At 49.5% G+C, this 17,228-nt stretch overlaps 1 protein-coding gene across 1 annotated transcript in view; it reads left to right on the top strand.

Moving 5' to 3' along the window:
• Window positions 1-8,658: 8,658 nt before the first annotated feature.
• Window positions 8,659-17,228, top strand: part of Limk1 (LIM domain kinase 1) — a 34,808-nt gene continuing 26,238 nt past the window's right edge. The window contains 2 exon segments of the mRNA NM_031727.2: window positions 8,659-8,896; window positions 10,470-10,566. Coding sequence (NP_113915.2) covers window positions 8,842-8,896; window positions 10,470-10,566 — 152 coding nt within the window. The 5' untranslated portion in view covers window positions 8,659-8,841.

Below are 17,228 nucleotides of genomic sequence, written 5' to 3' on the forward strand. Positions count from 1 at the left end.
TGGTTTTTACCATGAGGCGTAGTCTCTCCAGCCTCCCCCTCGCCCCCCATAACTTTATAAGCCTTTAACCATCCTAAGTAAAGTCGGTCTGATTCCTGACAAGCAGTCCCAGTGTGGTCATTCACCTCACGTACTCACAGGGCTTCTGAACCCTCTGTTCACCATCTCTGCTCCCACTACCCTCCTGGACTGTACTGGCCAACGCTCCACAAGTGTGGGGAGAACCACAAGGATCCAGCGTGGTCTCCACCACACAGAAAGTGCAAAGGTCACCAGGCTATCAACCAGCCTCGTGGCTGAGTAACAGATGATGCATTCCTTCCTTTGAACAAACAACCTGGTGCATTTAACATTCCTGGTTCTCCAGGGCTTGTCTGGGAGCACAAGGACCTCCGTGATTCCCGCAGGCTTTCAGTGGTGCAGCTGCCAGAGTCACCTCTGCTTTTGCAAGCGACCTCCTTATCCATGCTTCTATAAGCCACCCGGATAGACACATTGCTTCACTAACTGGATCTGGGAGAGTTCGTCTCTAGGGGCTGTCACCAGTGCCCTCTCTCGGTTAAAGAGATATGTGCTCTCATCTCCAGAGGAAATTTTACATTACACCTAAGTAGCATGTTAACATGAATTCCCCTGTCCTGCCAAGCCACTCCCCCTCCCCACCTTTTCCATTTGGGGTCCTGACAGCCCCTCTCTTTCAGAAGCTTCGACTTGCAACCCTGAGGCCGTCTCTGACTCAGTCCTCTCATTCTCCACAGCTAGATCACCAGAAGTTCCGCAGCACGCGAACCAGGCTCTATCCAGGGTGCACAGTTTGCAACACCTACAGGGCTGTGCCCTGATCCACCAGCATCATCTTGCCTAAGCTGCCGGAATAACGCACTACTTCTGCCCAGGCTCTTCCTCGACTTGCATTCCACCCACAGGCCAAAAGAATCCTTCCAAAATAGAAGCCAAGGGTGGTAGTGCATGTCTGTGATCCCAGAACTCAGAAGGATAAAACAGGAGGATCGCAAGGAGGGGCTGGAGAGATGTCTCCGTGCTTAAAAGCAATGACTGTGGGGTTGGGGGTTTAGCTCAGTGGTAGAGCGCTTGCGTAGCAAGTGCAAGGCCCTGGGTTCGGTCCCCAGCTCCGGAAAAAAAAAAATAGCAATGACTGTTCTTCCAAAGGAACCAGGTTCAATTCCTGGCATCCACATGGCAGCTTGCAACTGTCTATAACTCCAGGTCCAAGTGATCCTATACAGTCACACAGATTTACATACAAGCAAAATATCAATGAGAGATAGGTAGGTAGATAGATGGATGGATGGATGGATGGATGGATGGATGGAGAGAGAATCATAACTTCAAGGCCAACATACATTGTTAAGGTCCTGTTTCAAGATACAAAGAGCTAAGCTAGCGCTCACTGGTAGAATGCTTGCCTAGACTCCCCAGTGAGGAATTAGAAGCTTGGCTCAACAGTAGAACACCAGGCTAGAATCCCTCCATGAGGGGCTGGAGATGTAGTCCAGTGGTAGAGCATTTGCTTACGGTCATGGTTTGAATGTGAACACAGGTTCACGTGTTTGAATACCTGGTCCCAGCTGGTAGCATTGCTTTAGGAAGTTATGGAACCTTTGAGAAGTTGGGTCTTACCTAGTAGGCGTACGGCGTTAGAGGATGGCCTTGGGGGCTCTACCCTGGGCCTGTTTCCGGTCTCATGTTTGCTTTCTGTCCATTGCCATCATGTGACCAGCTTCCCGATTTTCCAGCCACCATGAATGAGGCTGCACCAGCCACCATGCCTTCCCCATCATGACGAACTGTATCCCCACCAGCCATGAGCCAAAGGAAATCCTCCTCTACTTATGCTCCCGGAAGGTATCCTGCCATGGTGACTAAAAACTAACCAATACACTGAGCATCTCTAAGGCCCTTAATTACATCCCCGTCACGGTCAGCAGAGGAAAATGAAGAACATTGTTGTAAGGAAGAAGAAAAACTGTAGGCCAACAAATGGGGGTAAACTAGATAACATAAGTACATTTCTACAAACACCCAACCTACTAAGGATCACAGACAATCTGAACAGATCAAAGATGAGTAAGGATTTGAATCAGCCTTAGAAAAAAATCCAACAAAGAAAAGACCAGGAGCAGATGGCTTCAGTGGAGAACTCTGCCAAACGTCTAAAGCCTTAACACCCATACTCCTGAGCCTCCTCCAAAAAGGAAAAAAAATTAAAATAGAATGTCTCTAAACCCATTTGAAAAAGCTACCGCTGCCCTAATAACCAAATCAGACAGGGACGGGCAAAGATTTACAGGTGGCCCATACCTGTAATTGTGGTGCTCAGAAGGTAGAGAAAGGCCAGGGGTTGGGGATTTAGCTCAGTGGTAGAGCGCTTGCCTAGGAAGCGCAAGGCCCTGGTTTCGGTCCCCAACTCCAAAAAAAAGAACCAAAAAAAAAAAAAAAAAAAAAAAAAAAAAAAAAAGGTAGAGAAAGGCCAATCAGAAGATCAATATGGGGCTGGAGAGATGGCTCAGTGGTTAAGAGCACCGACTGCTCTTCCAGAGGTCCTGAGTTCAAATCCCAGCAACCACATGGTGGCTCACAACCATCTGTAACGATATCTGATGCCCTCTTCTGGTGTGTCTGAAGGCAGCTACAGTGTACTCATATATAATAAATAAAAAAAAAAAAAAACCCAAAAAAAAAAAAAAAGAAGATCAATATGATCTTCAGTTATGTATCAAGTTTGAGGCCAGCCTGGGCTACATGAGACCCTGCCTGTCTCAATCAAATCAACTTTATGGTCAGAGGTGAGAGGGCTGAGGGAGTGATCTATGATCCCAGAAGGAGGATCGTGGGGACTGGAGAGATAAGAATTCAGTGGTTAAGAGCCCTGACCGCTCTTCCAGAGGCCCCAGGTTCAATTCCCAGCACCCACCTGGCAGCTTACAACTGTCTGTAACTCCAGTTCCAGGGGATCCTGCACTCTCACACAGATTTAAGTAAAACAAAACAAAACAAAAACAAAACAAAAAACAGGAGGATTATAACTCCAAAGCCAACTTGAGCTACTTGGCTAATGCCCCGTCTCGAGATACAAAGAGTCATAGAGTGCTTGCCTGGACTCCCCTGTGAGGAATTAGAAGCTTGGCTCAGTGTCTATGATTGATTGTGGGTCCGACAACCTCAGTTCAGTTCGAGAACCCCTGTAAAGATGGAAGGCAGGATCTGACCATAAAGTTCTCCTTCGACCTCCACAGGCACGCTGTGGAGGACCTCCACTGAAACGCGCTGTGCATACATATATACAAGAGTCGATAAATATCTTATAGCAAATAATATTTTTTAATTACACAAGTTGCTACCAAACCAAAAGTGCACCTCTTGTTTACTGCTAGGACACTGTGGCGGTTTGAATGAAAATGGCCCCCATAGGTGCCAAGAGGGAGTGGCATGATTAGGAGGTGTGGCCTTGAGGAGTGGGCGTGGCTTTGTTGAAGGAAGTCACTAGGGATTGGGCTTTGAGGCCTCAGAAGCTGAAGCCAGGCCTAGCGGCTCACCTACTACTCTTCCTACTGCTTGCCAGTTCTGATGTAGAGCTCTCAGCTGCCTCTCCAGCACCATGTCTGCCTGCATGCCACCATGCTTCCTGCCATGATGGTAATGGACTGAACCTCTGAATGTAAGCCAGCCCCAACGAAATGTTTGCCTTTCTAAGAGTTGCTGTGGTCATGGTGTCTTTTCACAGCAACAAAACCCTAACCGGGGTTGGGGATTTAGCTCAGTGGTAGAGCGCTTGCCTAGCAACCGCAAGGCCCTGGGTTCAGTCCCCAGCTCCGAAAAAAAGAAAAAAGAAAAAAAAAAAAAAAAAAAACCCTAACCAAGACAGACATGATTTTGTTGTTGTTGTTGTTATATGTATTTCTGTGTGTCTGTACATATGGGTATGTCCATGAAAGTGCCCACGGAGACCAAAAGAAGATGTCAGATCCCCTGAGACTGGAGTTACAGGATGTTGGGAGTCACACAAATTGGGTGCTGGGAACCGAACTCTAGCCCTAATAGCAAGTCACTAAGCTATCACTCCTGACTGTGGGATCTAATACCAAATCAAAGGCCTCTGTGTGTGTGTGTGTGTGTGTGTGTGTGTGTGTGCGTGCGTATGAGCGTGTTGTGTATGTATGTGTGTGAGTGTGTGTCTGTGTATGTGTGTGTGCATGTGTGTATGTGTGAGTATGTGTTTGTGAGTGTATGAGTATGGTGTGTGTGTGTATGTGTGTGTGCATGTGTGTATGTGTGAGTGTGTTTGTGAATGTGTGAGTGTGTTATATATGTGTGAGTGTATGAGTGTGTTATATGTGTGTATGTTTGTGTATGAATGTGTGTATGTGTTTGAGTGTATGTGTGTACATGTGTATGAGTGTGTGTATGTGTGAATATGTTTGTGTGTGTGTATACACATGTGTGAACACGCTTGCACACACACAGAGGTAAGAGGTTGATATCAGGTGTCTTTTTCAACTACTCTCCACCTTGTTTGTTTGCTTGTTTGTTTTTGAGGTAGAGCTTCTCACTGAACCTGGAGTTCACCAATTCAGCTAAACTGGCTGGCCAGCAAGCCTCAGGTACAAAAAAAAAGCCCAACCTTGGGGGCTGGGGATTTAGCTCAATGGTAGAGTGCTTGCCTAGCAAGCGCAAGGCCCTGGGTTCGATCCTCAGCACCAAAATAAAAAAAAAAAAAAAAAAGCCCAACCAAATCTGGTCCTTGTGCTAGTTCAGCAAACACTTTACTGACAGAGCCATTTCTGTACCAGCCCCTGTCTAAGGTTGCTGTACAGCCTCTTAGACCCTCAGTGCCTCCTTAGGACACGTCACTAGGCGATAGGGTTGTCCCTGCCTAAGTCCAGCAGTCTAAAATTTCCACACCTATGCAGGATGCTCTCTGACTTTCCAGTACTGGTTCAAATAGTCTAATATCTTTGGTCACTTGATTCAGCAAAACTCTCTTCAGGTGTTTTCCCCTGAACTGTGGCTAACTTGGGGCTGGCTCTCAGCACCCTGTGACAGCTTAGGAGAGGTTGCCCCTCTCCCAGCTCCTGAATATTCAAACCTGCATAGCTTGGGAGGGTCAGTGTTATATGGGTGCCACTTTCAGGGTGGTGAGGCAAAAACACAGCTCTACACTCACAGGTGGAGGACAGAGACATCCTTTTCAGAGATCTCCAGTCAGACAAAACTGGGATCTGTGGCTTTGGTGCATAAAAAAAAAATTCAGTTCAAAGCAGTGTGAAACATTGTCGGAGTTTAACAAAATCAAAATAAAGGGCCAACGAGTTGACAAAGTGGGTAAAGAGGCTTGCCTCCAAGACTGACAACCTAAGTTCGATCCCCAAGACCTGTAGTAGTTATCCTCCGACCTCCAGGTGCATACACTGGCATGTGTGTGTGCTCACACACTCGCGCACACCCACACACACCAGAAGAAAGGAAAAAAAAAAGGGGTTGATGAAAAATGGTTCAGGAGGCAAAGGTGTCCACTTAATGCCAGGCCTGAAAACCTGAGTTCAATCCCCAGGACTCATGTAGAAAAAGGACAGAGTAACTCTGCAAGTTGTCCTCTAATCTCCATGACTGTGACACACACACACACACACACACACGTGCACACACACACGTGCACACACACACGTGCACACACACGCTAAATAAAAATGCATCTAATAGTTTTTTAAATTTTATATTTATTAATTTTTATGTATATGAGTGATCCGTCTTCAGACACACCAGAAGAGGGCATCAGATCCCATTACAGATGGTTGTGAGCCACCATGTGGTCGCTGGGAATTGAACTCAAGACCTCTGAGAGCAGCCAGTGTTCTTAACTGCTTAGCCATCTCTCCAGACTCACAACAAATAACATAAGACTTAAAGTTTAAAATAAAATTTAAAAACTTAGAAAGATGCTCAGGGAAGGAAGAAAGCACACCCAAGTACACAATTATGAGCTCCTCAGGGAAGAACCACAGTTCATTAAGAGATAGTTTTAGCCTGTTTTAACCATGAGTTATACTAGCTAGTTTTACTCAGTTTGACACAGGCTAGAGTCATCTGAGAGGAAGGAACCCCAATTGAGAAAATGCCTCCATTAAGTTGGCCTGTAGGCAAGCCTGTAGGACATTTTCTTTTTTTTTTTTTTTATTTTTAAGATTTTATTTATTGTATATGAGTACACTGTAGCTGTCTTCAGACACCAGGAGAGGGCATCAGATCTCATTACAGATGGCTGTGAACCACCATGTGGTTGCTGGGATTTGAACTCAGGACCTCAGGAAGAGCAGTCGGTGCTTTTAACCCCTGAGCCATCTCTCCAGCCCAGGACATTTTCTTAATTAGTGATTGTTGGGGGAGGGCCCAGCCCATTGTAGGTGGTGCCTTCCCTGGGTTGGCAATCCTGGCTTCTATAAGAAAGCAGACTCAGTATGCCAGTAAGCAGCAGTCATTGGCTTCTGCATCAGCTCCTGTCTCCAGGTTCCTACCCTGCTTGAGTTCCTACCCTGACTTCTTCCAATATGAACAGTGATGTGGATGTGTAAACCGAATAAACCCTTCCTAATTTGTTTTTGGTCATGGTGCTTCACTTCAGCAAAAATAATACCAACTAAGACAAGGGTTGAGGGAAAGAGAGAGGCTCAGGTGAAGTAAGACTTACAAGGGCTTTCTTCAGATGGTTTTTTTTTTTTTTGGTTCTTTTTTTCGGAGCTGGGGACCGAACCCAGGGCCTTGTGCTTCCTAGGCAAGCGCTCTACCACTGAGCTAAATCCCCAACCCCTTACAAGGGCTTTCTTGAGGGGCGTTGGCAATAGGCATATGTAATAGTTGGATGGCTCTCATGACATATCAAAAAGTTGCTAAGAAAAATATCATTTTCTCCCATTTATTTGTATTTCATAAGACATAGTTTCATATAGGCCAGGTTGACCTCAAACTTGCTGTGTAGCTGACGTTACCCTGGAAATGTTGATCCTCTAAGTCTGAAATGTTGGGGATACCTCATTCACCACACTGCTTCTGATTCGTCTGTTGTTTTGTTTCGAGATAGGTCTCTATGTAGCCCTGGGCTTTCCTGGAACTCCCTAGGCTGGCCTCCAATTCATATTTACCTGCCTCTGCCTCTCCAGTACTAGAATCAAAAAGACCTGAGCCACTGAGTCCTTCCAGACTTCTCTTTTTAATACGTGAAATTATAGGCTGGTTCTGGGGGTGCCTTGGATGCAATTTTAATCTGACAAAGTAATATCAGGTCGTATTAAGACTGTACAAGGGGCTTAGAACGTGTTCTTTTATTGTAAAGAGGAGAGGAGCCTATGAAATTGCCGATTACAATCGGGAGAGAAAGCCTTTTTTTTTTTTTTGGTTCTTTTTTTGGGGGCTGGGGACCGAACCCAGGGCCTTGTGCTTCCTAGGCAAGTGCTCTACCACTGAGCTAAATCCCCAACCCCGGGAGAGAAAGCCCTTAAGCAAATGGTCTTGATTGTGTTGGAATTCTTGATTCTCGGCTGATGAAAGAATTTCAATTAGAATCTGGGATAAGGGGCCCTTTTGTCCTCAAGTCCATAGTTTCCTTGTTCTGTGTTTTAATTTTTGGTTTTGGACTTCTGTTCTTTCCACCTCCACATCCAGAGTGCTAGGATGAATGCTGGGATTTATGTGCACCCTGTGCTGTTTTTATGTGGGGCTGAAGATAGAAGCCCAGGCTTCTAGCATGCTAGGCAAGCACTCTTAAAGACTAAGCTGTATAATACATTTCTATCCTTTTTGTATCCTGCTTCCTACCCAGCTGACTCCCCACTCTCCCCTCACGCCCACCCTGACCACCAGCGACCTCAAGGTCTGCATTGAACCAGAGAGGCTCCGGGAGGATTGTGGTCGTCTTCTTCAGAGATGACCGCTGGGCAGCTCCTTTGGAGCTCACAAACCAGCCGCCCGGCGCCTAAGTAGAGCTGATGATGAATGAAAGGTAGAGGAGGGGAGGAAGGGGCGGAGTTAGGGGCGGGTTTTCTGTGGGCGTGGCCTGGCAGGCTCCGCCGGCCCAGCTGTGCGACCGCGGGCGAAACTGCCTTCGTAGACCCGCATGGCTTCCGCCGAAGAGGAGGAGCCACGCAGAGGCAGCTTCGGCCTTCAGCGCCACGCAAGACCCACCCTTTCCGCTGTTCGCAGACCCAGCCGAATACCCCCCCGAGGGCGTGGCTGTTATTAAGGGGGCGTGGCTTCTTTCGCGGCGGTGCGGTTCCAAGCGGGGACAATTCTGTCAATGCCGCAGCTGGCAGTCCCCTAAAGTGGCCTGAAGAGGGCGTGGCTGCAGCTGAGAAGTCGTGGTTACCGCTCCGGGGCGGGATTGTCGCTTGATGGGCGTGGTTATCTCCATGAGGGGCGGAGCCACCCAATGACAGTTCCTACAGGCAGAGCCCCCAGACCTCTTGTCACCCGGCAGAGGGCCGGTCTGTCTCTGAGGGGCGAGGCTACTGCTGTGGGGGCGGAGCCGCGCAGGGGCAGTTCCAGCCGGCCGCGTCGCGCGCGCGCCCCGCCCCTGCCGCAGCTCGCAGGCCCGCCCCGGCCCGCCCCTCCGCGCTTCTGTAGCAGCGGCAACGCGGAGCCGGTGTTCTTCAAGCCTGGTGTGGGAGTGCAGCGGAGCATCATCGCCGAAGCCGGAGCGGAGCGCTCGGCTCCGGCCCCGCGCTCCCCGCCTCCCGCCTTCTCGGGCCGGCGGCGGGCGAGCTCGCGGGCCCGGCCCCAGCTCTCCAGTGCCCCGCCGGTTGCCGGCGGTCCCCGCCCCCCGCCGAGTGCATGAGGTTGACGCTACTTTGTTGCACCTGGAGGGAAGAACGTATGGGAGAGGAAGGTGCGCCAGGCTGGGGGTCGGGGTCGGGGGTCGGGAGTATCTGAGGGGCGCCCGCAGAGGCGAGGCCGCGCCCCTGCCTCCTAGGGACGCGCCTGCCCTTCCGAAGCCCGCAGGCCGTTCTCTGTCACTCTCCCACCCTCTTTCTCTCTTCCTCGGCCCCGGGATGAACGACTCTATCGAGTATGGAGGAATCCCCTCCTCTCATATCCTATTCGCTCTTACCCATCTCCCAGGTTACTGTTCATCCAGCACCTACCTTAGTCCTTAGTTCTCTGTCCCCCAGGTCTCGATCTCCACCGGCGACCAGGGATGGGGGGTGGGGGGGCGCCCTTTGATAAAGCCTGACCCAGCAGAACTAAACTGCAGCAACCTTGGATCTGAGATGCAGACCCACGTTTATGGGGCTTTCTGACCTTGAACCAGTCACTAACATCCAGGGACTCAGTTTCCCCATCTGTGCAGTTTCCGGACTAAGTGAATTGGGGAACTAGTGGCGGGGGCGGGGGGGCACAAGAGAGCTATGCATCCTGGATTCGGTGACCGAATACTGCAGCGGTACACCACCATTAACTACCATCATACCGTGACCTCCCCCTTTTCCCTGCACCAATCCTAGTATTTAAGCAGTCTTGGCTAGAGTCCTAGCCTCTTTCAGCCTCGTCTCCCTCACTGAGAGGCCGCAGGTCTAGAGCCGCACCACAGTTGGGGTTCAAAGGCCTCTAGGATTCCTTCAGCCTGAATCAAAGACTGGGATCTCCCCTAGGTTTCTTTTTCAAAGCCCCCACAATAGGTTCGTCTGGTCAAAGGCAGGATCTGACCGCTCCTGCGTTGTCTCCCACTCTCCCACATCCCTGAAACCCTGTGTGGGGCACAGGCCCACCCTGTACTTAACAACACACCACTTTGCATGCTTGGATACTTGAAGAAGAGAAAGCAGAGGCTTTGGAACCTGGCTGTGTGTGATAAAGAGAGGTCCCCTCTCTGGGGCTGAGGTCTCATAGTCTATAGACTAGAGAGGAGCAGGCCAAGGGAATTTTGCAGGGCCCACCAGCTCTAGGGGTGCAAGGTCCTGGGGATGACTAAGCATGTGTAGTGGCTGCCTTAAGGAACTGTCAGAGGGCCTGGCATTGCAGCCCTGACCCCTCATCACGGTTCAACGAGGGCTATCACGTTGTAGTTGGTGACCTTGCTACTTTAGCCTAAGATGGACCAGCTGAGCTCTGCCAGCCCACTGCTCCTTTCCACACTGCGGGCAAGCAAGCAGAAAAACTGTCACCAGAGTGCCGTTCTCCACCTTGTTGCTAAATTCTGTTTTATTTTTCACCCTTTTTATACTTGGCTGCCGTTGAAGGGAACACCTCTGTTCTCCTCTATGTGTTCCAGATGGGCTCGGATAGGCTTGGTGACTTCATGTCCAAGCAGGACTCTAAGACATATTATCTTTTATCTTCTTGCTTGGCAGAGTGAATACTCACCCTGTGTAGAAAGTCTCAGTGTGTGAGCAGAGCAGGCTAGACCACTGGCAGACTTCACTCTTAAGAATAGCTCCTGACTTGGTCTCCGTCCTTTGCAGGAAGCGAGTTGCCTGTGTGTGCGAGCTGTAGCCAGAGTATCTATGACGGCCAGTACCTCCAGGCCCTGAATGCTGACTGGCATGCGGATTGCTTCAGGTAAGACGGGCTGGCTGGAGGGTAGGTGGTGCCTCAGCAAAGCCTGCCTGTGACCCAGATGTTTCTCCCATTGCTGTCCTTGCCTGTTATCTGCAATGGGTCGCTGGCCTCCGTTTTCATTTCTCACAATAAGGAGCTTGTTCAGGGGGTGTATATGTGCGTGTTTGCATATATGCACGCATGTATATATCTGAGGTTGCTGTCATCGTTATGTTGAGGGGTGACGTGTGCATTTCATGAGCACATGTGGAGGTCGCACGTGTGGAGGTCAGAGGACAGATATTGGGAGCTGGTTCTTTCCCTCCACCTTGAGGCTTTCTGTGTATTCTCTGCTGCTGTGCTGCTAATTCGGACCAGCCGGTCTGGGAGCTTCCGGCTGAGGCGGATTCTCTCATCTCCTCCTCCCTTCTGGAAGTTGGAAGATGATGGACGCTTCCCAGTACTTCTGGCTGGTCATACAGAGTCGAGGGGTCAAACTCAAGTTGCCAGGCTTCTCCAGCGAGCACCCACCTTTCACCCCACTCTCCTATATATGTTCTTGAAACAGGGTCTTGTAGCGCAAGCCTGGCCTGAAACAGCTGAGCTCCATTTCACCTGCCTCAGCCTACGCAGGGGCTAAGACTGCAGGTGTGTGCCATCATGTCTCAGCTTGTGTAGCAGACTTTCAGTCCCACTTAGGGACCAGACTGTCTGTCGGAAGAGGGCTTATCTAGTATTCATGAGGTCCTAGGTTCGATTCCCCAGCACCACACGAACCAGACATGTGACACATGTCTGTAAGCCCAGCACTCAGGAGATGGAAGCAGGAAGATCGGAAGTCTTAAGGTCTTCCTCAGCTGAGTAATGAGTTCAGGGATAGCCTGGGCTACATGTGACTCCTTCTCAAAGAAGCAAACAAAAATCTTCCTTAGAGAACTTATATTTAAGGTAACATGATGTACCGTGTTAATAGTCACACTCTGGGATTATAAAAGAGTCCACACATGTTCAGGTGTAATTGTGTATATGTGCATGTGTGGGGTGCACATACGTGTATGGGGAGACAGAGGTAGACAGCAGGTAGCTTCCTCAAGTGCCCTCCACTGTATTTTTGGAGTCAGAGTCTCCCGCCGAACCTGGAGTTCACTGATTTGCCTAAGTAGTGAGATCAGGGATCTTCCCGTCTCCTCGCTGCCCCCTCCAACCTCAGAGCTACAGTTACAGATGCACACTGGTGTATCTGGCTTTTTTTTTTTTTTTTTATGGATTCTGGGGAATATGGGCTTTAGTTCTCATGCTTGTATGACAAACTTCCCCACCAGTCCAGCCATCTCCCTAGCCCTCAGAAGTGATTCTGTTTTTCAGTTGGAGGCTGGTGGAATCGCCACAAGGAATCCATGGTAGGGAGGGAAAGGCACATCAGGTCCGAAGGGAATCCTAGCCCCTGTCCCTAGGCCATAGTTGCCCCTAAAGACGTGTCAGCCAATGAAAATAGCCCTGACCTCCAGATTCACACAGACCAAGACTATGGTCAGAGACTTAGTAAAACAGTTGGCACCCACAAGGTCCACAAAGCAACCTTGTGATATGTCACAAGTTCAAAGCTACCCTGAGCTACATGGCCCCTGTCTGAGGCATCCTTTTCTAATACTTAAGAGGATCTGAACATTTTATGTCATTGGCAGTTAGTTGTATGTGTCTCCCAAGGACAAATTGGGGCACAGAGAGGGTCATTCTTCCGCCTGAAGTCACATGACCAGGAAGGAGAAAGAATACACAGTGCCCACTCTGAGGCCAGAAGAGAAACAGATAGCACATTTTGGGACTCAAAGCATACGCTCAGAGGAAAGTCAGAGAGGCCCATGAAGGGATCTTGACCCACAGAGGGCCATTCTTGACCCAGAGAGTCGAGGCTGTGGGGACTGGTGGTGATGAGACACGGTAAGCCAATGGATAACGCAGTTAGGAGACCCAACTTCACAGGGAGTTGGTCGTGGGCATTGCATGCCAGGATTAGGCCGTTCTGGAGACAATAGAGAGGCGCAGACAGCTGGGGAGCGTGCTGTTTGTTGAAGATTGTCATCTCAGTGGGCAGATGGCACAACTTGGCAGGACGAGACTGTCATAGTAATTCAGGGGTCTGACTCATTAGCCTGATTTAGGATTGTGACTGAGGAAGGAGGCTCTGTGATACGGAAGGGGTTACATGGGGTTGGGGAGTCAACTCAGCTGGTAAAAGTATTTGCCTCAGGACCTGAGTTCGACCCCCGGAACCTACGAGTGTAGCAATGTGTGTCTATAATCCCAGCACTGGGGACATGGTGGCATGTGACAAAACCTATCCTGGTGTCTATGCACCACAGATAGGGAATTCATTACAGACAGAGGCAAGTACCACCAAAGTCCAACTTTTTGAATCAATGAGTTTTATAGGGGTTACTTCCAGGAATCTTGGTAAGGGGTTACTTATAGTAGTGACTTAAAGACAGCTGCATCACCAAAGCCCAGCGTGCGTGACAGCTCACAAAGCTGGGAACCTGGAACACACTGCCCAGCCTGCAGGCAGCCTCATCACATTAGAGTGGCCTTTCCCTGAGGTAATTGGTCTTAACTTCTTCCTGGCAGCTTGGCTGGCTTCTGCTTCCTCCAGGCGACTGGTCTGATCTAAAAGCTCTCTTTACAGCTTAGCCCTGCTGCCCTCCAGAGAAAGACTCTTGGCTTTTATTGCTTCCTTTGACTGAGAGGGACCTACTGAATCCAGTCGGTTTCAGGGACTTCCTGAAGCTATTTTGAGTTGTTTACCTTTCTGCTTCAGGAGCTCCCTGTAGGATGGATTTTTTTTTTTTCACTCTCTGAGGGAACTCTTACACAACAAGTGGAGACACACCAATCCTTGGGGTTCCCTGGTCAGCCAGCTTAGCAGCCAGCCAGACCCAGGCCTCACTGGTAGATCCTGACTCTGATAACATAGTGGCTGGCTGTTAGAGAAGCTTGACGTAGGGCCTTCTCATATGTACATACAACCATGAGCACATGATGGGGGGGGGGTGATCTTTGAAAAGCACAAATTGCACATCCTTAATTCCTAATACCCCCAAATCAGGGCTGCAGCTGAAGGTCAGTTGGTAGAGTGTTTGCTTAGCATGCACAAAGCTCTGGGTTCAATCTCAACACAGTGTAAGACAGGTGTGATTGCATGCTTATAGTTCCAGAACTCTCGAGGTGGAATCAGAGGAGACTCAGGAGTTCAAGGTCGTCTTGAGCTACATAGGGAGTTCAAGACCAACCTAGGCTATACAAGACACTGTCTCAAAATTTTCACAACATCCCCAAAATGTAAATATCAAAACGATGCCACCAATAGAAAGTTCCAAGCTGGACCGATTATGACAAGTCACAGTCAAAGCACAGGTACACTTTCAGATATTGCGGGTCAGGCTGGAAATGGCTTGGCAGTTAAGAGTGTTTGTTGCCTTTGCAGAGGACCAGAGTGTGATCTCCCCTGCACCGGTGTTAGGGTGTTGGGGTAGCTCACAGCCACCTACCTACCTGTAATTCCAGCTCCAGGGAATCCACTGCCCTCTTGTGGCCTCTGCATGTACTACACTCACGTGTGAACACTGAAAAATAAGTCTCTAAAAAAGATCATTACAAGGGGTTGGGGATTTAGCTCAGTGGTAGAGCACTTGCCTAGCAAGCGCAAGGCCCTGGGTTCGGTCCCCAGCTCCAGGAAAAAAAATCATTACATAAAATTTCTTGGGCTAGAGAGATGGCTCAGTGGTTAAGAGCACTGACTGCTCTTCCAGAGATCCTGAATTCAATTCCCAGCAACCACATGGTGGCTCACAACCATCTGTAATGGGATCTGATGCCCTCCCTCTTCTGGTGTGTCTGAAGACAGCTACAGTGTACTCATTTGAATAAAATAAATCTTTAAAAAAAAATTTCTTTCGAGGAAACTGGCGAGATGACTCAGTTACAACACTAGCTGCTCTTCCAGAGAGGCCATAGGTTCAATTCCCAGTGCCTATGTGGTAGTTCACAACCATCTATAACTCCAGTTCCGGAGGACCTGACACCCTTTTACAGATAGCCTCTTCCGGCCTCTGTGGGCACTAAGCACACATTGTTGCACAAATATGTATACATGCAAAATACCTGTACATGTAAAATGTTCTCAAAATTGTAAAAGAAAATGTCTCTGGATATGTGGGTAAGTCCTATCTGAAGCATAAATTAATCGACTGTTTATTTAGACTTGGGTCCCATTCCCAAGATCCCACATTGTACATAGGCAAATATTCCATAATCCAAAGTCACACAAAGCCCTTGTGTTCTCAAACATCTGAAGCTGTATTTGTAGTAGTAGATCGGATCCCCCCACTATCAAGCATGCGCTCTCCCCAGCTTCCTTCCCTCCTTCTCCCCTCCCTCCCTCCTTACCATCTCCCTTCCCTTCCTTCCTTCCTCTCCAGTGCTTTCGACCTGATCCCAGAGCCTTAGCACAAGCTAGACAAATATAGCACCAAGCTCCATCCCCAGCTTTTGGATTTCTGAGATGAGAGTCTTGGTATGTAGCCTAGACCTGGCCCAAATTTGGTTTTTCATGCCCAGTGCTAGGGTTATAGGGGTATACTAGGACACCCAGCTGCAAGCATTCTCTCTCTCTCTCTCTGTCTCTCTCTGTCTCTGTCTCTCTCTCTCTCTCTCTCTCTCTCTCTCTCTTTCTCTTTCTCTGTGTGTGTGTGTGTGTGTGTGTGTGTGCGCGCGCGCGCGCACCTGTCTGCATGTACATGCACCTTGCTATACATGTGAATAACTTGTTACCAGAGGTTAGCTTGTGGAGATGAGTTCTCTCTTCCCGCCATTGTAAGTATTGGGAATCGAACTCAGGTTACCAGGCTTGGTGGCAGTTGCCTTTATACCCTGATCCATCTTTCCAGCCCTCCAGCTTATCTTTAGAGCCCAAGTCTTTCTCTGAATCCAGAGCTTAACATTGCATCTAGGGCCAGCCAGTGAACCCCTAAGGTCCTCCCATGCCCACCCCTCAGGACTGGGCTACGGATAAGCACCATTTTTCCTAGTCTCACATGGGTGCTGGGGATTTGAACTCAGGTCCTCATGCTTGGCAAAGCAAGATCTTACCCATTGAGCCATCTCTCCAGTCCTCAAGCATTCTTTAGTATTAATCCAGCCTAGCATAACCGTCCTCCAGCATACGGTATTTGCCTAATTTCGTGTGAGAAATAGAGATTCAGCCACAGCCAGCTCTTCAGCGAAGGTTGTCACTGCCTGAGGTGGGATCTGACCATCTCTTGCACACTATATTGCACAGTTGAATGGCCTCTGATGAGCAGCAGGTCCGTACTAGGGAGAGGGTGTCCATTGTCAGTAGTTTTGGGGGCAGGTTAGTTACGCCTGTCACTTGAGTAGCAGTTAGATTTGAAACGGGGCCAAAAGGAATCAGGAAATTCTCTTTAGGTGACCCTGTGACTAGCAAGGAAGGAAGGCACGAGAGACCCCCGAGGGTAGCCCCCTATGTTGTATTCCAAAATAGAGGCAAGGGGCAGATTGCAGGGGCCCTGGCTTTGAATGGCCCACTCCGTGCTACCTAGAGAAGGTTAAGACCCAGCTTGGGGCTGCAAAGAGAGAATATGTTCAACTCTCTCTGAGGTGGAGGGACACAAGAGCCTCAATGGGGAAGGGCAGTGAGACCTCCTGCTCCCATATCAGAGTCAGAGCCCAGGTCCCTCCTTCCTCACCTGCAGTCAGAGCCTACATCCCTACCTCCCCTATCCTGGCCCACAACAGGAAGACAGCTCAGAGGAAGATCACAGCTGTCCAGGGCATGTGGCAGACAGGCAGTAAGCCTAACTCCACTCCGGAGGACATCTGAGGCCATCTTCCAATGACTTGAACCTCTTAGTGACATTGGGACCTTTGTTCCTTTGTCCTCTTTAAAGCTACTTAGACCGGAGGGATGTGTGTGACAAGACTGGACAGCCTGCTTCTCCGCCACCAGGTCGGGGAGGTGACATCATGAGTTGTCACATGCCCTGCCTTCCATGCCTTACCATGTGCACTTCCCTGTGGAACACCCTGGGGATCCTGAGTCAGCTCTTCCCAAGCCCCTGTCCTATCCAGGCCCCCTCAGGACAACCTGCGAGCCAGAGTGCTGCGTATTGAAGCAGTTTGACTTATGAGGAAACAGACGCAGAGGTCATCTACGTGTCCCAGGACTCCACGTAGCCTGACTGCAGAGCCTGCACTATGTAACCAGTGTGTGCTCACGACTCTGTCCTGCCCCTCCCAGATACAGGCTCCTGCCTTCTAGCAGGAAAGCACACCAGAGAAGAGACCAGAGATAGCATTCCAAGATCGGCACAGAGTGGAAGGAAGCGAGGGAGGAACTCATGATGTTCAGAGGCACTGAGGCGGGGTGTGGTGGATATGTCCCAGGAATCAGCAAACCGCGCTGCGGGACCGACACACGGGGCTGGCAGAGAATCATCCCGCCTTGTGGGCTTTTGTTCCTCATGGTGCTAGGGACCAAATCCAGAGCCTTGGGCTTGCTAGGCAAGCACTCTGCTAATGTCCAAGCACTAATGTTTATGTGCAAGGGAGTTGGGGGCTCTAGGGCTGTCACTCAGTAGTAGCCCACTTGCCTGGCCTGTTCTTTCTCT

This window comes from Rattus norvegicus, chromosome 12 (assembly GCF_021556685.1).
Source record: "Rattus norvegicus strain SHRSP/BbbUtx chromosome 12, alternate assembly SHRSP_T2T, whole genome shotgun sequence".
Taxonomy (NCBI): Eukaryota; Metazoa; Chordata; class Mammalia; order Rodentia; family Muridae; genus Rattus; species Rattus norvegicus.